At 38.3% G+C, this 25,216-nt stretch overlaps 1 protein-coding gene across 6 annotated transcripts in view; it reads right to left on the reverse strand.

Annotated features, from left to right (window-relative positions):
• The window catches only part of LOC131685288 (tyrosine-protein phosphatase corkscrew), a 317,023-nt gene that overhangs the window by 55,129 nt on the left and 236,678 nt on the right, over window positions 1-25,216 (reverse strand). For all 6 annotated transcript variants that reach the window (XM_058968898.1, XM_058968897.1, XM_058968896.1 and 3 more), the window contains one exon: window positions 3,509-3,671. In XM_058968898.1, the coding sequence (XP_058824881.1) occupies window positions 3,509-3,671 (163 nt within the window). The remainder of the gene's footprint in view (window positions 1-3,508; window positions 3,672-25,216) is intronic.

Raw genomic sequence — 25,216 nt, forward strand, 5'->3', positions numbered from 1 at the left:
TCTTCATGATTTTTTGCAGAATTTTTAATTTAATTTTTCAGAAGTTTTTCTGCGATCGATGAGGCCTGGGGAGACTTGACCAAGGGAATTTTGAAAAATTATAACAAAAAATTATCACTTAAAACATACTGTAATTATTTATTGTCGAGATACTTTTTGAAAAAAAAATTAAGAACCGAAAGGAAGACGTCATAGCCAAAAACAGAATCTTGCGCTTGGTCAAGTCTCCCCATGTTCCCCTATAATCCTCTCCAAGAGTTTCCTGCAAAGCAAGCATATTGGTCGATACGACGAAGAATCCTCTGCATGTTTTTGGCAGCAGTACAAGTTTCCGTATCTTTCATCTGCCAGGTGCGTTTAGACACCAGTTTAGAATTTTTTGGGGCACCTTCCTGAACATGTTCGAAAATGGTTGGATTGACAGACTCAAAGTGATGTTGGGGATCATCCGATCCGGGTGCTTTCTTTCGCCCCTATCATGCACTAGTTCTTCATTGGAAAATTGTATCTCTTTAAATTTATCCCGCTCTACCTGTCCCTACGGCATAACTGACCCTATCGTTAGATAGTGCTTCGGGAATAGCCTTTCTATGATAATCTTAGTTTGTCAGGGTACATTTCCAGGGATCAGAACAGTCGCCCACAGTGCGTGGCGCTTAATCTTACACTTCCGCTGGTAGGCTCTCGTCCTCTGTATTATCACGTATTTTGGTTGACCAACGCTGTGCCTGATTGCCAGGTGGTCACTATACGTGTAGTCTTCGCCAGCTTTCCAATTCACGTTTGCCACCAGCGAGCGACAGACTACAAACCTCTTTGCTTAGTCTATCATTCATTGTGGTACACATTTCGGTTATTTCAGCCATGTTGGACAACTGATTATAGACTCATTATGCGATGTAAAATTTATATGATCGAATTCGTTTTCTCTAGAGTCGATTTCTGATTCCATTTAAAGCAATCTCACCGAGGATTCTGACGAAATTCTATTCTAAATTCAGGTGAAAGCTTGCTCAGGGTTTTGAGGGTATTCTGGTCATGCTTCTAATGGAATGTTCGTCGAAAATTGTGCTGCAAGAATTCTAATGAAAAATACGCTCAGAATTTGGACGAATTTATGCTCCAAAGTTCGATTTAATTCTTCTCAGACTTTGATGAAATCCTGTTATTTTAATGTTCATCAGAACCCTAATAAAGATGCCCTCAGAATGTTGAGCACGATTCCACGAGCTGGATAACGTAAAAATTCTGAACTGAGTTCCATCACAAAGTGTCAGGCTAGAGAGCAGGATTGCGCCAAAATACTGAAGAGAATTTTTGTTAGAAACATGATTCCATCACAATCCAGAGCAAACTATAATTTTCAGCAGGATTTTATCTTGAAAAAGATTGCACCAGAACTCGGAGAAATTTTTTCTTCAGAAACCTGTTAAGGAAACTGTCAGAATCCATTGGAATCCTGAGCATTATAATATCCGGATTCCATATAAATTTTGAGATGGTTGTAACCAGAATCCTGAGAGAGGTTCAATTGGAATTCTGACAAAAAAAAACAGATACAGATTTCATTTCTTTCCAGAAATCAGAATCCTGGGAAGGATTACATCACAATCCTAAACAGAATTCAGAGTGGTCAAATGACTTTATATATGTCAGAACGGTTCGCAGTACATTCTTTGATCAGAGAACCATTTTAAAAAGTAGTTTAAACTTCTCATGCGGGTTTTGGAATCCACAGAACCCGTACGCACGGATCTGCGCGTCATTATCAAAATTTTGACGATTGCCTGCACTGCCGCTATACGCATAAATGTCTAATGTGCTATGGGATTCCCTATACACATGGGACAATTATGCGTAGAGCGGCAGTATTATGATATGATTATGATTTCGCTAAAATTTTATAATGAAATACTTTCAGTACATTCCACGGCTTGCGGAGGGTTCGAAACAGAAGATTCTTGTACTAGTAGTGACAATTCAGTATCTTCTAGTAGAGCTCTAGAATCTCAATAAGATTCATAGATAATAAAGAGATACATGTGTTTCCTCAGTTAAAAGCTGCCGTTTAGAAGATATTCGGTGATAACTTGACAAATTTTGAAAAGAATTTCCAAGAAAATTGGTCAAGAAATTAATAGGATTCTCTACAAATTCACGAAATATCCATCAATAATTTCATAGATCCTCAAAGAAAAATCCGAGTTAATTTTCTCCACAAGCTCCAGGATTGACACGATTTGTCAATTGTCCGCAAGAAGATTTTTCGAGATTTTAGCAGGAACTTTATTACAAACTGTTCCGGAAATTAGAGATAAATCACTGAGAAGAGCTCTAATGATATTAGAAGCAAATTCTTCAAAATTTCCTACCAAGTTTGTATGTTTTTATTTGACAGCATACGCTCGAACTTTTACTATCGCTGAACTAAGATTCAAAAAAGAGATCCATGATCAAAATAATCAATTTTGATCGGGAGTACATATTAATATAAATTTTGATGGTGTCATGCAAAAAAGTTGAATTTGCGTAATGCATACAAATGGGATTCATGGGCATTTCAACAATCCGTCAGAACAACAATAATATTGATCGTGTAATGCCTACTAAAGGCTTGGTCGTAAGTGACCCATGATATCGCAATGTAGTCGAACCGACTTGAAAAAAAAAACCGATCCAAAAACTCGATGGGAAATGTGCAATGTCAAGGTTGTACTTCCTGATTCTAGATACGTGATTCGAATTGAAATCATCACAATTAGTGAATTGACAACATTGGATGCGCTAACAATGTTCCATTAGTAACAATTTCGTACTAGTCATAAATGATGTGTTTTATTATAGAAGCAGTACTGTCTAAACTTTTGGAGTATTTTTTACGAAATGCAAGATAACAAGGACTGGTTCTACAGTCCCAGTTTCTTTATCATACGACTACAGGAATGTCCTTCAAACTGAAGTTTTACTATATCGTCGAAAAATGACACATCTCTTTCACTCTCCCTGTAGCAACAATTATACCACTGTTTAGCGTATTTTAATCCGCCAAAGAATGCAACAACTTCACATCAGGAATGTTCTGTTCTCACCAAAGTGGCACAACAACGGCGATCGCGATCCAGTCCCGTCTCGATCGGACTCATTAAAATTCTGCACTCACACCGCTCTGTGGCACCCTTCGTCCATCACGATATTCCCAAGTTGGAATGGAGCACAACATTTCAAGGTCCACATTCTTGTTATTACTCTATTCCCCTTGCTCTATAAATAGATATCACTGCTCGACAAATCTCACCTTCCATCATTACCCACAAGCAGTGAAAAAGTCGATCTATCTTCTTCCAGTTTTGGAACGCTCGAAATGCTACCACCAGATATAGCCTAGAAAAACTTCTGTCCCGTCATCGAGATCGTCTACCGTATCACGTCGAAACTTGGTGTGAACTCTGGAGTTGATTCGAAACCGGCTTACGGGATTAGAACAATCAGAATAACAATCATCACTTACATGCCACCGAATCATCACGTGTGTCACTTTGTCCTCGGTCCGCACGGATACCACAAAGTCGCCCGGTTTCCTCTGAGATTCGCGCACTAGAAAGGAGCCATTCTTGCCCCGTTCCAGGATCAACCGTTCCGCCTCCTTGCTGGACAGATTACCGTGGAACCATCTGCAAGCGAAAAAAAAAAATAGAGAGAACAAACAAACACCAATCAGTTAGAGGTCAATTTGCATTCCGTGGGAGTGGGGTAAACAGTGATTTACATGAATGTCACGAACTTCGCTGCCTCAAGTACGCAGTAGGCAATTTTTCGCTCGATTAAAGCTTAAAACTACAACGAAAAGAAAACTATCGGAAAAATACACGCAAAGACGGAAGGAAAATAAAAAAAGATTTTCACTTTCAAGGAAGCTACGCTCCGGTTCCAGCACTAACGTGCTGGTTTGATAGTATCGAGAGTGAGACTGATTCGACTAGTGCGGCTGGAGAGTGGCCCAGGCCGAGTTGTGTGTGTTTTGGTTCGCATTGCGACGGTGGCGGCGGCGATGGCGACGGCGCTCAGCGCACTCGCTCGACCGTTCTCGGATGCTTAGTTAGGAAGTTCTGTTGGCGGGGGAGGAATGGGGGTTAAAGAACGGGAGGGGAGAAGAAACGCCAGCAGGTTCGACCGGTACGAGAATTTAGCTGCCAGGGATGAAGTTTTGCCCTTAGGGGTAGGAGTTTAACCGTAAAGCTTTTAATAAGTTAATTTTAATCCTGCTGCGATGAATAATTTAACTTGTTCATGGTTCCTGTTAGGATAAGTAGGATACAGTACACTATAATATTTAACATAACACAATCCAAAATTCGCTAACACAATTAAACTCAAAGTCAATCGCTCTATATATTCAAAATATGACCAACAAGTTTTTTAGAGGAAGGTCGAAGCATAACAAAATGTCGGCTGACTGCGAGCAAATGGACTTAAGTCATTGCCCTTCTGTTACGCAAGGAAAAATTCCAACATATTCTATCTTATGTATAGTGTCGTTGACACAGACGATCTCCAAACCATTTCTTTCACCAGCTGTCTGAGTTGCATTATCCCCATCTATCTGGGAAACTAGAAATTTCACCGTACTTAGCATCGCAAGGCAACAATTGCTTGTAAAAACTGCATCTGCAATGTTTCAACTAGAGATGGGCGAAACAGTTCACTTCGAAGAACCATTCCCGACTGAACAGTTCTGTAAAAAGAACTAGTTCAGATGAACCGTTCTTCCGTTCAGCTGATATTTTACTTGTATCTAGCGAATGTCTCTCAAAACATTCGATTCTTGGAGAGGAACCAAACAGATGGTGCCCAAACTATTATACCCCTGTATGCTTAACAAGTTCATCAAGGGTAGCGATTTCTTCATGATGTATAACTAGAGAAATAGAGAATGTGATGAGTCGTTCTTCGCCGGTTCCATTCAGGGAGAGCACAGAGAGCGGTTTGTGGGACGGCAAGTCGGTTCATTTTCATTCGTTCGCCTAAAAATCGGTCCGAGAAATTCGCCAAACGGCTTTGGGTCAGGTTCAGTTCATTCGCTTTGAAGAGAATTGAGAACTACCGTTCTTTTAAAAAGAACTTCCGTTTGCTCATTCTCTTCGAAGAACCAGTTCACTTGAACCGTTCGCGAACGAATGGCCCATCTCTAGTTTCAACCCTGTCCTGACTGTCGTGTCGGTACCATAATTTGCTCGCTCCAAAAGCGCGACTGCTGTGCCAATGCGGTGTTGATTCGAATCGAACCGAGTGCCAGTCACAACTGCGCCACTCGTTGTTTGCACTCCGATGCAGTGCTGCCATTTTCGCAGGCAACTGAGAAATATGTTAAAAAGTCGAAATTCCGACCGATTGCATTACCGCTCTATATGAGAAATGCAGAAATACTATCAATGTACTAAACATAATGACAGACTAACATTCATTCCTTACCCTCAAGCAACTTGTTGTTGGTTAATTCATAACTACGAAGAGTCCACCTTAAACAGACTATGATAAGATCAAATCCATCAGGAAAAAGTTACAAAATATGAAAGCTCCTTGTTATGATGGAATTTTCAACATTCTTCTTAAAAATCTAACCGAAATCACCAAGAGATAGTTGGTCAAAATATTCAACTTTTGAATTAGCATACTTTCCAGAACGATGGAAAAATGCCAAGGTTGTTGCCAGATAAAAATCAACAGAAGCATCTAGCTATCGACCAATTAGTTTACTCTCTTCTATTAGTAAATTATTTGAAAAAATCATCCTAATTAGAATGTTTTTTTTTTGTTCTATTTTTCTTATCGATCAGTTTGGATTTCGTATTGGACATTCAGCTACTCATCAACTTGTGAAAGTAACTAACATGATAAAGGCAAATATCTCAGAGGGCTATTCCACTAGAGTTGCTCTTCTCGAAAAAGCTTTGGACAGTGTTTGGCACAAAGGATTAATTGCCAAAATGTGGAATTTCAATTTTTCAATTTACATAAAAAAGATAATTTAAAATTATCTTACTGACCGTACCCCACAGGCATCTTATCAGAATTGTAAATCTAATAAGCAACTCGTTAAAGCAGGCGTCCCTAAAGGGTCAAGCGTCGCACCAATCCTATACAATATTTTTACCTCTGAGCTTCCAAATCTATCCGCAGGCTGTAAAAAGTCATTTTTGTGTGATGATACTAGCATCTCTGCCACAGTAGGAGTCTTCGAATTATCTGCAATCGACTGCAATGAAGCTTGAATATTTTCCACTAATACGGCAAAAACACAATTGATTGTGTTTCTGCATAAGCCAAGGGCTTTTTCTCTTAACCCGAGCCGATTTGTTTTCATTGCTAATTTCGTTATTTTTAGCTTTATACAGGTTTTCGGGGTCGCTGACTCTAATTCTGACGTCGAAAATGTAAAATTCAAAATGGCGGATTCAATATGGCGACTAAGCTTGGCCAAATACAAATTAAATACGCCAAGGTCCCATACAAATGCATCTTCAGTTTTTGGTTCACCAAGCAGGCTAATTTTACTACCCAATGCATCCGTTTCCTCTTGACAGTTCACAATTGTTAAAAATAATTAAAACTGGCAACGATATCTAATCCAAGCAAACTGTTTGTTTTCATTTTTATTTTTGACGCAACATTAGCATTTTGCAGAAAAAAATGTTAATTTAAAAATTAAACTTAATTTCTCAAGCTTCAACATAATCCCGCCATGTAGTCAAGACACGATGCTTGGACGAAATTAATCATGTATAATACATAATAGACTACCCAGCAAGGACAGGAACTATCCATTTTTACCAAACCTGTAACCTGGTTGGTTTACAAATAAAAATTTTTACATCACTCATTTTCTATCTGGATTTCTTTGTGAACCGGTAAAAACATGGCATTTTGGAAACTGTAATATTGGTAATTGTTCCGAATCGCAGCATTTTCAAAAATGGTTGTTTTTAATTGTTTTAAATTACTTATTTTAGGAAACACCAATGACGACGAACAAGGGGAAGCTCCACACCAAGGAGAACTAACAAAAAAGATGTTCCACCTAACTTATGCTGTAGTATGCCCCAGAAAGTGCTTTTTGTGTGCTATCTAAACCTAACCCCTATATTTGAGTATATCGAGCAAATAAGTCGATCACGGATATGCTTGCGCTTCCGACGGAGAATTGACAGCTACTTGGTGCACCGGAACTACAGTGGTTTTGCGCCGCTTTGGACTGGACAAACCGCATCACACTAGCTTCGCCCATAGCGCCACTCTCATATTCTGTGCAAGTAGTATCTATTCGGCATTTTTCAATGAGGTCTCCCCTACCATGAACAGGAGTTACCCATTTTGAGCCTCATTTCAGCGATTGTAGGGCTGGTATGCTTAAAAGGATTTTTTATTCATACACACCTGTGAGACAGACACCTCCCTCTTGCGCGGCGTGTGAAACGACAAATCTCACTTCACACTACGTGACTTTCCTCATCCAGTTCTGAGAGTCAACTTGGGTGAAGTGAGATGTCCTATTGCAACTAAATAATCGTATGTAACCCGAAGTAACTCTTCAGAATCAGGCGAGAAAAGTCATTCGCTTTGAGGGGAGATATGCCGTCTCACTGTGCAGGCTAAAGATGACATTATACCATATTTTTATAATTTAAATTCACCACACCAATACAATACAATACATCACCAGGTGCTACACGTGGCAATTAAATTCCAATTGATTCCAATGTTTTACCCATAGCCGGAAATTGAAACTTTATGACGTCTTAGAACTTTACTAAGTCAAGCTTTTGGGTTAATAATATTGTTGATATAGTAAGGCCCCTGAATTTTTTACCACAAACAGGCCGACGAGGGTACCCGGGTACCCACAATGCATCGAAGGTCGCAAGAGTAATCCAAACGCATATCGCTGAACTGGTCAGTTACGATTATTATCGTACCGTCCCCTTTAAACCATCCAAGATTGGTGCTGCTACTTTGTGGATGTTGGACCCTATGGCAATTTGAAAAATGGAATTGGAATGGAATGGCCACTCACGGCCTCAGGGAAACCTGCTCCGGAATGTCCGTTCCGGGGTCAAATCATCAAATGATTCCAAAACCACGAGATACAGCCTACTGATGCAATTCCAAGAATTTTGATACCCATATTGCCAGTTTTCCATTGAAATTTTCATATAGTGTCCCAGCACTGGAAAATGCTTCCGGATTCCCGGGAACCGAATGAAGTAACACGATTCATTTTTTACCAAGTCTAAAAATGGATGAGTTCCTGAATCCAAAACACCGAAAAGTATCAAAATCGGTTGGAAATTACCTCAGTTATTGGCATTTGAGTTTTGTGGGTACCCGGGTACCCATGTCGGCCTGTTACGTAGTAAAAAAATTCAGGAGTCCGTCCTCACTCCCCCTTACTATATCAACAATATTATTGACCCAAAAGCTTCACTTAGTGAAGTTCTACGATGTAACAAAATTTCGATTTCAAGCTATGGTTAAAACATGGGAATTTCATTAATTGAAATCTAAAAAGGTACCCGGGTACCACGTCGGACATATAACGGTTAATCGTCGAACAATTTGACAGGAAGTTTGAAAGAATATTGTCATTCTGGGTTCCGAGGATTCGATGTGAAAATACGTTTGACTTCACAATTTTTGTTAATAAATGCTGTTATCTTCAAAAACTTTTTTTTTAATTTTGTGATGAACAATTGAATGAGTAATTAAAAGAAAGAAATAGAGAGAATAAGATGGGATCCCCACTAGCTCTTGAGCAATGTCAGCGACATGAGGTTGAGGTGGTGGGTTTAGTATTCCAACTTACCGCACCCCGAAGTTTAGCTCCGTAGACGGGGTTCAAATGCTGATTATCTCTCTGATTGGAGCTTAATCGTACGATGTAATTAGACCACTTAGGGCAGCGTACGTGCGCAACTCGATCGTATCATACGAGACGTTAAGAACCTAAAAGGGATGCATGCCGTCGCGGTATAAAGTCCAAGATCACAACGGTGAAATAACTAGCGAACAAGCGCCGTTTCATGTAACACGTGAATTGACCAAGTGAGTGTAAAAGCTAGAATAAAAAGAGCACCGTAATCTATATTGAAAATAGGATATTGAAGGATATTAGCCACGACAAGAGATAGTAGCGCAGATAAAAGTTTAATGAGCAGTTAATACTGTTCCAGACAGGTAAACCAATGCAAGCAATCATAAAGCATAATCAAAACTCGAAGTTGCTCGTTTTTGCCTGAAGCTTTTTTTCTCGTCAGAAAAGCGGAAAGTCACTCCGATCCACATAGTGCACTTGTCGATTATCCTAGTCAGCCGCCATCGATCGGCATCACGCACCTCGTCGATTCAAGTAACGCTCGTGCCGCCATATTACGCCGTTGAACTCCGGCACCCGTCGAAGACTGACAAAAACGATGTGTACCGCTCCTTGATGACGACCAAGTGGAAGCAAAGAAACCCAGGTTTGAATAGCCTTACTTGGATAGCACTGTAACTGGCTAACAACATAAACGTCGGAAACAAACAGGTCAGACCCAACTAGAAATAAGTGAAAGGGTTAAATTGTCTAGCCAAAAGAAAATAAACCGTTGTAGATATCAATAGTCCTCGTTTCACAATCCAGGCAATCGTTTAGGTTTTTTGGATTGCATCGTCAAATTCATTTTCCTGTAGTTGGAGTTGGTTGTAATAGTTCGTACCTGACCTGCCCTGAGAGGTTTAGCCGGGCTGGTGAACACATGCTCCCCCGCAGTACATCATTGAACTATACTGGCGCTTAAGTGGGAGTGTTCTGAAGGGTAGTTTGCAGTAGGGTCAGGGTTTTGCGGAAACAGCTAGATACTGAGGACTTTGTGATTGGTAACCGTTCCTGCCGCTTCATGCGATAGGCTCGCTGACACTATCTTAACTGTTACAACTTATGTTTGCATTAAAAAAAAGTTTAAATTCAAGCGCAGAAAACTGTTCAAACGCGTCTCGCAAACTTTCGAAAATTCTTATACGTTTTTCGCAATGTGAATTTCCAAAGTTGGTACCTTTCCGCTAAACGTGAGTCTATACAATTACACTTCTGGAGGAAATCTGCTCCGTACTAGTGATGGTACCCGAAATATTAATTCTTAATCCGAAGATTCGGACGAAAACAAAACACAATCGAAATTAAATGTCAAAAATTTTCAAACATCTGTGTTGCTAGTTTGGCGCTATTTCCTCAAAGCATGCTGTCACTCTGACAGTGTACCTTTATCGCTGTACCTGGGTTATAAAATGTGTCCTCGAAAAATTATCAGAGCATTCCGTATTAACATATTTGTATTTGGCTTGGCTAAAATGGTTGCCATTTTGTAGGCGCCATGTTTAATTTTCGAATTCTGACATCAGAATCGTAATCAGCTACCCCAAAAACTCTCGTAAATCGAGTTCTATGCTCATTGTAACAAAATTCGCGAATTTCGTAAAAAATGGCTGCCATTGTGTAGCCGTCATTTTAAATTTTCAAACTCTGTTATCAGAACCGTAATCAGCGAGCTCAAAAACCACATAATATATTTTTATGCGAGTTGAGAAGTTATCCCTGTCTTTCAGAATCTTTTATAGACCAACATAATAATAAACTCCATTTTTGCATATTTTGATATTTTTTTTTTTAGAAAGAACTGACCTACGAAAAATTCTGCAAAAAATCTATTATTTATTTGAGACTTGCAAAAAAATTTTAGATCTCTAGGACTTTTAGTTCAGACACAGTCGAATTTATTGTAAAAAAACGAGATTTCGAAATTTTAATTGTTTATAGCTAATAAGTAATAAACAAATTCACATATTTTTGTGCTAGTTGTACTCATTACATCCCAAAGAGATGTTTAAAAGAAATAATTCGTATTTATATGTCAACGCTAAATAGAAATCCAATAAAAACTTAGGAGAAGTAGGTAGGACGCATGCATCGCAAAGGGTTAAAGCACTACGTTGAGCATGAAGCAAACCCACTTTTTCTTGATGTCTTTCTCAGATTTGACCTGCTTCCGTAGTGTCTGCTTCATGATTGCCCTTGGAGACTTGGACAGTTTCAACTTTTTGACCACATCCCTGACCGGAGCTTTCGAATTCCGTTTAAACTCTTTAACTATACACTTGTGATCCTGAACACGAACTATTGTGTTCTCTGTGCTCCAACTTGTTTGAGTTTTAGATACTACATTTTATTATGAGTTTTCTTAGAGAAATCCAACTGGAGCTGTAAAGCTTGGTTCTTAGAAGGAATCCTTGTCCAAATCACTCACTACAATTGTAGACGAGACGGGAAATATCACCCACTGAAACACTACTGAAGGCCAATTGCATCGGCCCGTGGCTAATTGTGATATTGAGTGTTGGGTTCAGATTCAGGGACGTCAAGATTTCATGATCGCGCGGGAACGAGTGTTCGCGTTTGAGACCACGTTTGTACATTTATAAGTACTGAAACGTTCACGTAATCATCGGAACGTTTTCATATTTGCGAAATCGCGAGCGTAGGTGTGCGTGAATGATCGCGAAGGTTTCGAGCATTTGTGTGTTACTGTGTGGACGCGTGGACGTTTATATGTCGCATGTGCTAGCTTATATGAAACATCGCGTGTATAAATGTGGTTGCAAGTAACCGTGTGATTTATGTTACATATTCACGTGGATTCTTAAATGATCCTGTGGACCGCGAGTCTGATGTTTGATTTTGAGTGTACAGTTTCGAAGCAGGAAGATAATGAGTTCGACTATATTTCTAGACTGCCGTTATACGCATAATTGTATATAGAGAATCCCGTAGAACATGGGACAAATATGCGTATAACGGTAATAGAGTTCCCGACAAATGGCGCCTGAAAACATGTTATCTAGCGTATATGAGCGTATATTATATTATATATATATATTTTTTTATAATAGTCCAACTGAAGCTATGGACCTAGGCTTCTAGGACCGAGAGTAGGGGCTTCTGGAAGTAACAGATTCAAATTTGCGTGGGAACATTTGAGACTGCATTTATAAATTCATAGGTGTTGAAACGATAACTTAATCACATGGGTGTCTTTATGTCTGCGTGAGCGCGGGCGTACGTTTGCGTGAATGATCGCGATTGCATGTTCACTAGACTGGTTCAATTTTTGACTTTTAGCTCCACCAGACTCTCCTAATTCCTTTTATGGCCCTTAGTAATTGTGCAAATTTTGGTACCGATCGGTTGTGTCTACGGACCCTCCAAAAATTTAAAAGTTTATATGTAAATTATATTTCTAAAGGTATTTTTCTACTGAACACAATCGTGGAACATTGTAAGTTTGTGAAAATTCGCTGAGAAAAGTTATTAACTAAAGAAGCAGAATGACTTCAAAACAAGTGGATTTCATCATTAATCACATTGTTCACATTTGTGACTAGGTTGTATTAACATGCAGAGCTAGAGCGATTATATGGAAACGGCGTATGGCGCGTGTAAGTAACTTCGCTTGAATAAATTCGTTTGTATAACCGTGTAATGGCATGTATATTCGTTGGGGATTTCAAGTGATCGAGCGAACCGCAATTTCAAGTGTGCAAATCAGATTTGGAAGGAGAGTGAGTTTCCCCATATCACTGCATTATCCGGCCATGGCGTCCTGAAACTTTTAATGTTCATGAGATTGAGACGAAGATTGAAAGCACGGATCTGGGATGCTAACACCAAAGATAAGGGCTTCTGAAACTGCCCGATTCAAAAGAGTGTAGGAACGGGCGTTAGTGTAATCGCGCTTGAGACCGCGTTTATATATTCGTAAGTGCTAACATAGCAACTTGATCACCGGAAGGTTTTAAGTATGCGAGATCGCGAGCGTAGGCGAATGATTCCGATTGCATGTTCGCATGCGTTGCCAGATTTGTATTACCGCGAAGCGCACAAGTGTTTCTATGTTAACGTATTTTATATCGTGGCCGTTTCTATGCCGCTTATGCTAGCGTGTGTATAACTTGGCGTATTTGAATTCGTTTATATATCCGAGTAGTCGTTTGCATATTCGCGTGAGCTTTTGATTGTTTACTTGGGATGCCATTTTGGTGTATAATTGTACGTGAAAGCTTCAGATGAGGGAAGAAAGTGAGCTCACTGAAGCCCTTTCGCGCCCTGAGACTTGCTGTCTAGTGTATAAAAGTACCGCATTTTAGAGTGGGATCTCCCGGACGAATATGATTCATGCCAGCTTCAACTTGTCAGTCGAAGTTAGTATGAGAATGCATTATCTTATTTAAGCAACTGGCAGGGAATAATGAAGTAAACTTGCTTTGGGAGCCCGATCACAGTGGAATTCAAGGAAATGAATCAGCTGATAGGTTGGCAAGACAAGGTTCCGAGGCCGAGTTTATAGACCCGGAACCTTCCTGCAGAGTCTCATCCTGTACCTTAAATATGAAAGTTAGGAAATGGGAAATGTCTATGGTCTAATAATTTATAAAGCCGAGTAGCAAAGCCGCTTGAACTTTACTTAATCTAAGTAAGAGGTACCTTAAAATAATAACTGATTCGTTTACCGGTCACTGCCCTACTAGATATCATCTACATAAAATGGGAAATTTTCAAAGTCCGAGTTGTCGTTTCTGTCAATTTAAGAATGAGACAGTGGAGCATCTACTTTGTGATTGCAGCTCTCTTGCTAGTTACAGATATTCAATTCTTGGAAAAGGGCCCACTGAGATTTGGCAATTAAATCCTAGTAAGGCAATCAGATTCATTAAACGAGTTGATTCTAGCCTGGGATAATATACAAAATCAGACAAGGCCCTTCGTATCTCAATTATGAAGGGAAAGCTGAGGTGCATAACATCAAATTGAGTCATACCACAATATTTCTTTAAAAAGTCGCAGTGGTAATCAAGGTTCTACAAGCTGTAAAAAAAGATTCATGGTTGCGGTAGAGCGAGCATTTGTATGTTGGCACATGGTACTGCGCTCATAAATTCGAAAGGGGTACAACGTTCACTTAACCACTTATATGATTGTAAGATCCTAGGTTTAGTTATGAGTGAATGATCACGTTTGCGTCCGGGATTGTATTGTCGCGAAAGTCTCGAACGTTTGTATGTCGCGTATGATAGCACGTTTGTAAATGGACGTACACTAATGTGTGCCTATAGCCTATGTTCGTTTGCATATTCCCGTTCGAGAAAAAAAGGTAAAGAAGAAACAACTCATTAATAAGACATTCATTCAGTGCAGGTTAGATGGACGTATAAGAGAAAGACCCTGTAGATTATTAAAGCCATGTTACATCCTCAAAGAAGAAAACAAGCAAAACAAAGTTTGACGAACTTTTATTTGAAAGATTTGTTGACAAATTGTTCAATTGTAGTAAATTGTTTTTATATAAGCGATTGTTCGAAATGATCGAAGACGAAAAAAATAATCCCCTCAAATTTTAATTCTGTTTTGAAAAATTGTTGTTACTATGATAAAAAAGGTGTGACAGATCGAAATCTGACAACTCTGGTTTGGCAGTTGACAAAATAAGGTGCAAGCCTTATTGTAAATTATGGGCGCAGTATTCAAAGATTACACTTTTTTGTTTATGGGTTGAATAAAGATATACAGAAGCACGACTCCGTTAAGCTCACGCATTAAGCTGTGTCAAATAAACTATTTAAAGAAAATTAAGATGGCAAGAACGGTTTAATAGATTAATTGAACCATTTTTTGAGTATGTCAATGATAGGGTCAAGATGCCCGTTAATTACGAAGATAACACAAGCAAGGTACGATTTAAAGATCTGTTCTCGCACTTGGTAGAATTAGTTATGGAATTGGGGTTCCGACTTCATCTCATCAGAATCCAACACTAATTTAGTGCCAAGACTGCACCGGTTTAGCGCTTGCTCCAAATATGGGAACACTATTTGTGTTCCTGTGTAAACTCCTAGTCAAGCTTGATGTCCCACAGGAAAAAGAATTCATTTTAAGCTGTTTTTTCAGCTTAGCATTAGTCCTCATCACGTTAGCTTAGTCCTGGCAAATCTACAATATACAAAATCCAATTAGGCCATTCAATTTAGCGTTCAAATATGCGCAAAAATAGCCACTTAGTACTAATACTATTATTTACTTATTTTTAAATAGAAACTCCATTTAATTAATTTTCCTTCTACGTTCCAGAATAAAAATAAAAGCGGTTTCAGCACACTCGCCTCGAAACAATCGAACAGTTGACTAAGAATTACATTAGAGTAAAATCAATACTACAAAGCTTATATAAATAAAATCATTTTCTAAGAAACACCCTGAATCACGTTTCAAATTTTTTGAAGCATCCAAAGTATTAAAGAGGGAGCATACATGTCTACAGTAAAATTTTAATTAAATGTTATGTTTAACAATAGATAATGTCGGAAAACGATATTATAAGAATTTGTCTCATCAGTAACTAACACCAATTTGGGAAATGATATATTTCTTCCCAAGGAGACAAATTAAAATGAACTACTGTTACGTGTGAAGGGCACGAAACAAATAAATTAATTAGTTATGGAAACTGCGTTTTGACTTCTCAGGAACACAAATTGCGTCTCCGTTTTTTTTTTGAGCTAGCGTCAATCAGGTACTAGCACTAAGTTAGTGTCGGATTCTGATGACACGAAGTTTAAACGCAAATTCCAAAATAGCGCTTCAAAAATTGTCCATTGAAAGAAATGTAATGTCAGTTGTAAATCATTATTATTGAACATTTTCAAAATTCTACCATTAATATGAACTACAAAAGAAAAAGTTTCAAATTCGAAATAATTTAATAACGTTAGAGTGGATAAAGCATGTACCAACTCTTTTTACAATAATTGTTTCCCAAAAAAATCGAAACATCCGTTCCGTTTCTTGCAAATCAGTTTAAATGGCAACATTGCTCCGCGACAAGTTCAATCGATTCACCTCGCATGCTGAAACTCACCTCTTAAAATGGACCGAAAGTGATCCGTTTGCCCTTTGCCTTACCTCATCTTCGACCAGCTTTTCAACTGCCGCGAATGCGTAGTTATCCAACATTATACCGAAGTAGAAGAAAACAACTCCCCTAATGCGAGTTGACTAACTCATTTTCTCCGTATTTGTCCTATTACCGTAGCACACGCAGGTAAGGCGGCGACGGGATCTTCCAGTCAATCGCAGTCAGGACAAATATGGACAGATACTCGTTAGTCATGACATCACACATTCGAACCATATGGGCAACACATGTTTTATTGCATTCTATACTCTCCAGCGACAGACAATGCAGGTTCACAACAGTGCGAACAGTACAAATGTTTTCACTTCCACCCCCCCCCCCCCCCTCCGTCTATCGTCTGCCAGTGTTTGATTGAATCGCTCACCGCGTTCGAACTGCGTAACAGAGGCCCCGGCTCAGACAGATTAGGTAGCAAAACTTGGATCACGAACCTACACGAGGGTCAACAGGTTTGCTCACCGTGATAGCAAGATCGAACATACCTACTCCACTCTGCGTCTATGCCTTCAGCCAAGAACATACCTCCAACGAGGAGAGCTTTGTATAAAAAAAATCGATTCCGCAATCTTTGGAACTGCATCCTCAGCTGGCATGCAAGTACTTGTGGTATATTTGCTATGCAAGTATGGTCGCTAGCAATGCACAGTTTATCGATTGTTGAATTGTTCAAAATAGCACCATCTCACGGACGGAGAATGACCAGCGCCAGTTGCGGTGTAGAGGTCGTTGGACAGGTGAAACTATGTTCATGTGAGAATTTTAATTCAATGAAGAAAAAAGTCGTGCTCGATGTGGTTACAAGTCACTAGAGATGTTAATAAAAAGTATCAACCAAAATAATGGGAAAAAATCACTCTTATAAAAATCAATTCAATCCCCGGTTTGAGATAATACTCGGACAATCGAGTCTGGTTCTACCGTCACTGCTGGAATGCGACAATGTACCTACGGACCGTGACTATCTACCTGTGGCTAGAAATCCGGTAAGGTCAAGGTCGCCAAACGGTACTGGAATATCTCGTTCGTTCGTTCGTTCTCTATCTCTGTCACTCCTGTTCATTATGCTCGTGCAGCCACAAACAAGTTCCCCTCCAATTCCGAGATCATGATATGGAGATTTATGTTTATTTTGCTGCATCGACATTTGCATATATGGTGCAGATGATAATTTGATGGACGTTTAGTGTGAGGTCCACTTTTGATTGGTTTCGGTTGAACGACGGTCCACGACGTTTATTACGCTGCGTTTTTTTCGCTTCTAGTTGTTGATTGCGCTTCAGTTGATAATTGCTGTTATTAGCAAAGCGTGTGCTCTAGAGACGGCTTTGAGCGGTTTATAATAGGTGGGTACTTATGACATCTTAGCTGTACTGAGTTGACAGCATTAGAACGCGTATCCTTGGTAATGGGTGAAAACTTTGAAGGGTTTTCCTGGTGGTGTAGTAGAGATAATATTCGTTACTGGCTAGATAACAGTCTGTTTGTTGTGACCTATTCGAACAGCACAGTAATTTATTAAATGTTGAAATTTAATATTTAAAATCCGACGACTGAGTTGAAGTTGATTTATTGACTAAAGAAATAATGTCTTGATCAAGATTGAAATACCGATAACCTGATTCCAACTAGTCTATGGCAGTCGATAATAAATACGAGTTTAAATTCCATTTGAATTTTTAAACACCGTCGGAAATGACATGCTTGGGAATATCAGTCAGTAGAAAAATAGTTTTGGACATTTTAAAAAATGATAGGATGCAAATGAGCTATCTAAACTGATTAATTTTTCAACTGCATTGACAAGTATTAGCACGCATTGGAAAGCGCATTTTTTTAAATTCGTTGAACAAAATTAAATTCACGAAGCGTGTACCAGTTTTGTATTAACAGCCGATTAAAGCAAAAAGATGCACAATCCTAAACTGTACTGTTATTGGTGAATTGCAATTTCAAACATTTTCTTAAAGTTATTCTGTTAAAAATCATGACCTTTAAGCTCATCTTTTAAAGTAAAAGCACTATAATTCGTCACTACGCTAGTTTTCGCCACACTGGGAAAACAAATATTATACAGCTTCGAGCCTATCGTTTTATGGATGATGAAAAACTTGGTTTCGAGTGCGCAGCTCCAAATCCCCTGCCAGATTATCAGTTTCCGGGCGAACTTATCGGCGAAATCAACTTTGAATTTGCTGGAGATATTACCCCATGCTGAGACCAGATAAAAATGTTGTCCAGAAACCTGCCTAAAATCCATCTTGACATAAGTTTTGTCGTCCAATAGAAGAAATCCACTGTACTTAGTCAGAGCCCGGTTGTGCAATTTCCGAGCACCTTGTTCTGGCCACTATGATCCGCTTTATCATCCTGTTCGGTTTCTCTTGGTAGTACAGAATGAACGCTAACTTGTTCGTGGACGGTAATACGATTGACACAGGACTTTTCGACAACATTTCGAGGCGAAAGGCCTTCCCTTGATTGATAGTAATATTTACTAGTTCAGCAGCCGCTCCATTTTTATTTGCTATTTGACCTGGAATTGATTTCGGGGCTTGAGTAGCACCGTCTCAGATTCCAGCGACACTTTGTGGGGCCGAAAATTTCTTATATACCCAGGTTTTTTACGCAGTTTTTTTTTGCGCGGTTTTTTACGAGGTTTTTTGGTGGATTTTCCAATTAACGCGTTTTTTACGCGGATTTTCCAATAACCGCGGCTTTTTTACGCGGATTTTCCTATTAACGCAGTTTTTGCAAAAATTCCTTTGAATGTCCTTTTGAATGCAAAAGACTTAGACTTTTTTTCTGAAAAAAAATTCTAAGTTCTTTTAAATGCAAAGAACTTAGAAGAATTTTGACAGTTTTTATTATGCGCGGATTTCGCAATTAACGGACCACTTCAGGCAAAACTGCGTATATTCGACGACTCCACAAAACATTTTTTTCTCTGTATATATCGCTAGAATTTCATTGAAAGCTTCTTACTACCTAAAATGAAGTTGAAATAATATTTAGGAATGTACCGAAAATTGATAGGTGTATTCATTACGAAGATATCCTGTCCAGAAAATTTTAGACCCTGTATAGAACCAATCAACATGGATCATTTTGGTACTTCAATTTTCTAGTCAGTATATCTTCGTAAATATATAAAAGATAACACTGAACTTACCTTGATCCCTTCGTGACATTCCAAGGAAGCTTTTCCAATACACTGTTTCACCAAAAAGCACTCAAAAATTGGAATTTCCTGTCCGAAAGATTTAGGCGAATAGATGTTTATTTACATCCATATCGGCAACACTATGGCGTTTGAAATAGTTTGCATGCACAATGTGAACTCGGATAAAGCATGGTCAAAATCGAATATCGAATATTGTAAAACGTACTTATTAGAATATAATCACATATCCATATAAAATAAACTACAAATAGTGCGTTCCATTTTGGTTATCAATAATGATATGCATTTTTACCAATTTATAGCGAAGAAAATTATGAAAACATGCTTGCATAAATGACCATTTATAGTGGTACATTTGTTACATTGTGAAAACATTTCGCATAAAAAGATATCTCATGGCCAGCTAGCTTCAGTTTGGCTTATTTGTTTACTCAAATGGCATGACTTCCATTGACGTCAATCCTTTTATCTAGCACGCTAGTTGAAAAGGGTTTATATCAGTTTTAAAAAACCAATGCTGCGAAAAATAATGAAATGTTGATTTGTTGATTTTACACATGCCACTAAAAAGCAATGCTGTGCATGAACACGAACAATAATGATAGCGTATAATGAAAAGGCTTAGCTGTTCATAAGAAGTACTGAAAGCAGTTGATTTTTCGAACCATCCACATCTGTCTTACTATCCGATTAATGACAGGCGGCTGTCCCGAACAAATAGTCGAAACTAAGAGATTCATGTTCAAAATTATATTATTTATTGTAACTATTACAACGAGCTTTCAGTAAGCTCTAGTTTTTCAAATGTTCCACCGATATCAAGCATCTGTTCATGATCGAAATTTTATTCATGTTGCAAAAGTTCTACTTATTAGTCAGCTCATACATGGAGTACAGGTATAGAAGCAAGAACATTTTTTCCGGATAGCCTGTAAGCAGTTGAATAAAAATTCGTAACATGTCACCATATCACTCAATTTTGCATATGTACGAGAATAACCTTTATATCCCTGTTTGCACACAATCCAGCAAACATCGTAAGCTGAAGGCGTTTTTATTGCGAGAGAATAAGCTGAACAAGAACTGTTCAAACCATTATATAACTACATTGTTTGTTGAGAAGGTCCGTATACCGATTGCTGAAAGTCTTCTAGGTAATCATAGCGCCGGTTAGCGGTACCCGAACAAACGTAAAACCCATAATTCCTCCATGCTCATGGTCCAAATTCACCCCCATTGCATGGTGTTTTGATAGTGCTTGAAATTGATTCAACCCATGAAAACACAATCAGCATGGTCCGAAAATTCTCATATAAAACCATATTTGGGTTTATTCATGGGTTTTCGAGCCCATTTTATGGTTCTGAAATTTGGCACGGACCATAGTCAGGGTATTTTTATGGGGTAAAATGGTGGTTCAACCCATGTCATTTGAAAACGACAGATATATTTCTTGCACATATTGAAAACTTGGATGTCAGTTATCAATGCCTCACGAATCTGATCTCAGATTTACACTGAACTGTTGTGGGGTCTGTTCAAGAGCTTTGAGCAATATTCATGTTTTTTTCTAACATCTCGAAGGTGACATTGTAACATGACCAGAACCTACGTAAACACTCTAATTTAATTTGGAGCCATATTGACCAGTTTCGAGTAATCTAGAACCGATTTTGGGGTCCTTGTAGAATACGCTGCATTTAGCTAAGCGCTCGTTACTCCGTGGAAAATGAATTTCACTATCGCGAAAATCTCTAGCTGTAGTTTCAAACGTGTATACTCCGTGGTGTTGCAGATAAATAACAGTAACTACATGAACAGGGGGCCAGAAAGTGGTGGTGTACCTAGATGCTCCAATACGTGTTATAAATACTTTACATAGAATCAGTAGTTAAATTTCAATGGAACTTCACTGAACATTACCTAAGAAAACATCGATTTCGTGATCAGTGCACTGCAGTGCACTAAACTCGAATCAATATTCATGGTTCCATTCGTGCCTTGAAATCTGATTCATGATACCCAGTATGTTAGTCACGATTCACCATTTGTATTCGTAAAATAATTCACAAAATCAGAAAATACTTTTTCACTTTCATGATAAAGGTAACAAAATATATAGTTTTATGCATGATATTGACATTTTCAGGTTGACGATTTCACAGAACCCAGTATTGTTCATGGATCCGTAATCTTGTGCTTGCATGCTTGTGAATAAGTTCGTAAATTTTGAAAATTATTTTCACTTTCATGCAACTCTGCACATAGCCTTGAAAATTTCACGTGGACTATTTTACAAAATTTGACATATGTTTCATACATATAATTTCATTTCCCGAGCTGTTTCATAAAAAATTGCATTGTTGTATCCAACCAGTCATAGGTGCGACCGGTAGATATAAGAAAACTATTAGGATCCTGAACGTCGTTCTTTATTAAATAAGATTCAGCGAATACTACGCTGAGCGCAAAAAATACATTAGAGAGTCACAATTCGTGATAATGGATTGATTCACAAAACTATAAAATATCGCTTATAGATTACGCTTTCATGATCCCGTTCATATTCCTCTTCAAAAATCTGATAGCAAACTCAACAAAAAAATCATGATAACGTGCAAAGAAGTTATGAAATTCGTGTCTAAGCTCCCAAAATCATGAACGTGAATCACATTACTCTGCTAGAGAAATGAGATGGTAAACTCATGAACAAATATCATGACAATGTACTTGATATTACGAAAATCGTGACTAATCTCTCGACATCATAAACATTGTTCAATTCTCGACTCATTTAGTCGATGTAGTTAATACAAACCAGTGTTTTTTTAAATTATGAACTAGAATCATAAACAAAACGGAACATATTCGGGACGCAACCACAGTGATTATACCAAATATTCGAGTGCAACGCGAACGCCATGTGTTATTGGCGTGAACTAGTTTTGTAATTTTCTTTTAGAAACTGGTGTCAAAGTAGTTATAAAGTAGAGATTACATTCCTTAGATAAAATAAGGTGTCATTTGTTTCTATGCAACCATTGGTTGAAGCATCTGTTTCACTACAGTATACCGTTAACCATTTCATTGATTTGTTTGTGCCCGGAAAAATTACTGATGACACAAAAAAATGTTTCGACCAGTGCGACGCTGTACTCTGTCTATTGAGGTTGTATACGCTTTTTGCAAACCATGTTCGTTGCTATACATAATATAACAAACTGCAAAAGGCGACTTTTTCAAATAAAACGCTAGATTTTTGATTGGCATGTCTTGTCAAAACCATCAAAGCAACCAACAGTGTTCCTAGAATATTTTCGCTGCCAACGTATTTTTTTCATTGAAGTGGTCCCTTAACACGGTTTTTGCAAAAAATTTTCTAAGTCTAAGTCCTGCAAAAGACTTAGAAGATTTTCGGAAAGATGGAAGAGACGGGACTGGAAGATTCCTTATAGCCCGCACCCCAACAATATGGGTATTTTTGGAATGGTCTTGAAGAGTAGGTGCCAGAAATTGATTTTTGACGCCATTTTGAAATCAAAGATGGCGATTTCCGGTTTAGCGAAATCCGCTACAATCAAATCAATATGGGTATTTTCGGAATGGTCTTAAAGAGTAGGTGCCAGAAATCGATTTTTGACGCCATTTTGAAATCAAAGATTTCAACCGGTTTAGCGGAAATTCCCTACAACCCATGCAATATGGGTATTTTCGGAATAGTCTTGAAGAGTAGGTGCCAGAAAATTATGTTTGGCGCCATTTTGAAACCCAAAGTGGCGACTTCCGGTTTAGCGAAATTCGCTATAACCCAATCAATATGGGTATTTTCGGAATGGTCTTGACGAGTAGTAGACAAAAATCGATGTTTGATGCCATTTTGAATTCCAAGATTGCGATTTCCGGGTTAGCCACATTCACTATAACCCAATCAATATTAGTGTTTTTGGAATGATCTTAACGAGTAGGTTCCAAAAATTGATTTTTGACGTCATTTTTAAATCCAAGATGGCGATTTCCGATTTCGAGAAATTCGCTATAACCCAATCAATATTGGTATATTTGGAAGTTGAAGTTGTAGTACAAATAGTTTTAATTAAACAGTTGAATTTACTTAAATTTAAGCAATATATTTAACTCACACCACATACGTCTCTTTCTTCTCTCTCTTCCATTCTCACCGCACTTTCCTGGATGAACCCATAAAAATATTTTACATTTTGCTGGTTTATGATTAGATCTTATATTTGAGGGTGATTTAGATGATAGCCCAAATTTTTCATGCGAGAATTTCGGTAAACCGGAAGTCGCCATGTAGAATTTTAAAATGACGGCAAACATCGACGTTTGTCTGCTACTCGTCGAAACCATTCCGAAAATACCCATGTTAATTGAGTTGTAGAGAATCTCGCTAAGCTGGAAGTCGCCATTTGGGATTTGTAAATGGCGCCAAAATTTTCAATGGAAAACCTTGCGGGGAAGGCGCAGATTTATTTATTTCTGGCACCTACTCGTCAAGGCCATTCCGAAAATACCCATATCAATTGGATTACAGCGAATTTCGCTAAACTGGAAGTCGCCATCTTGGATTTCAAAATGTCGTCAAAAATCAATTTCTGGCACCTACTCTTCACGACCATTCCGAAAATATCCATATTGATTGAGTTATAGCGAATTTCGCTAAACCGGAAGTCGCCATCTTTGATTTCAAATGGCGTCAAAAATCAATTTCTGGCACCTACTCTTCAATACCATTCCGAAAATACCCATATTGTTGGGGTGTGGGCCATAAGGAATCTTCCAGACCCGTCTCTTCCATCTTTCCAAAAATTTTGCAAAAGGACTCAGGATATTTTTGCAAAAACCGCATAAATTGCGAAATCCGCGCAAAAAAAACTTCCAAAAATATTCCAAGTCTTTTGCCGAGAGTTTTTTTACGCGGATTTTCCAATTAAGGCGGGTTTTTTACGCGGATTTTCCAATTAACGCGGTTTTTTTTACGCATTACGTATCCCTCGCGTAAAAAAACCTGGGTGTAATTACGAGGCAAAATACCTTTATCCTCGTCAGAATGCAGTATTTTTCGTGATTTTTTAAATTCATATTTAAAAATCGTAACTACGCTCCAAAAACCATGAATATGAAGCACATTACTCTGCCAGAAAAAAAACGTACAAAGAAATTACAATAAACGTAGCTAACCAGTTTTGACATTTCGCTCTTATGCAACAGGACATCCCTCGTGACTGCCATATAGACTTCAAACCCAAAAAAAAGCAACGACTGCATATCGCAAACCTCGTTTAACTCTCTTTATCTCTAAGTTAGTCGATAAAGTAAACACAAATTAGTATATTCGAAAATAATGACCTCTAATCATAAAAAATCAGAAAACAACCACAACAACCCAACCGAACATTCGAGTGTAACGCCATATACTTTTGGCGTGAGCTAGTTTTGTTGAAACACAAATAGTGTCAGGAATACGAGGTTTAGTATTCATGATTTCAGGAGTCAGATCACGCCTTTCGTAACTATTCACTTCACGAATTCGTGATATTTTATCATGAATTTGTGAATAAATTTTTTCCGTGTAGTAATATCGTCAATTGAGTTATCATGTTTTGATTGCTCTAGTCTGCTTGTTACCGACACTATTTTGATAGATTTTTTGGTCCTATTAATTAAAAAAGTGGCGATTTCGTATAACATACAACTTTCTGGTAGGGGGTGGGCGTAGCGTATGCAGCGCACCTGAGTTCGAGTCCCAACCCCGCACATAGGGTTAGAAATTTTTCATAAGAGATTTTGCTAACCCGAAGAGGCGAATGACCTTAAGGTTAAAACCTCTATAATTTAAAAAAAAACTTTCTGGTTACCGGAAGTGTTGCTAATATTTAGTAGAATGAAAAGGTGTTCTGTGCAATATTTCCGCCTAAGAAGAAAAATTGGGTAAACACCAAAATTTCTCCCGAGGGTTTTTGGT

This window comes from Topomyia yanbarensis, chromosome 2 (assembly GCF_030247195.1).
Source record: "Topomyia yanbarensis strain Yona2022 chromosome 2, ASM3024719v1, whole genome shotgun sequence".
Lineage (NCBI taxonomy): Eukaryota > Metazoa > Arthropoda > Insecta > Diptera > Culicidae > Topomyia > Topomyia yanbarensis.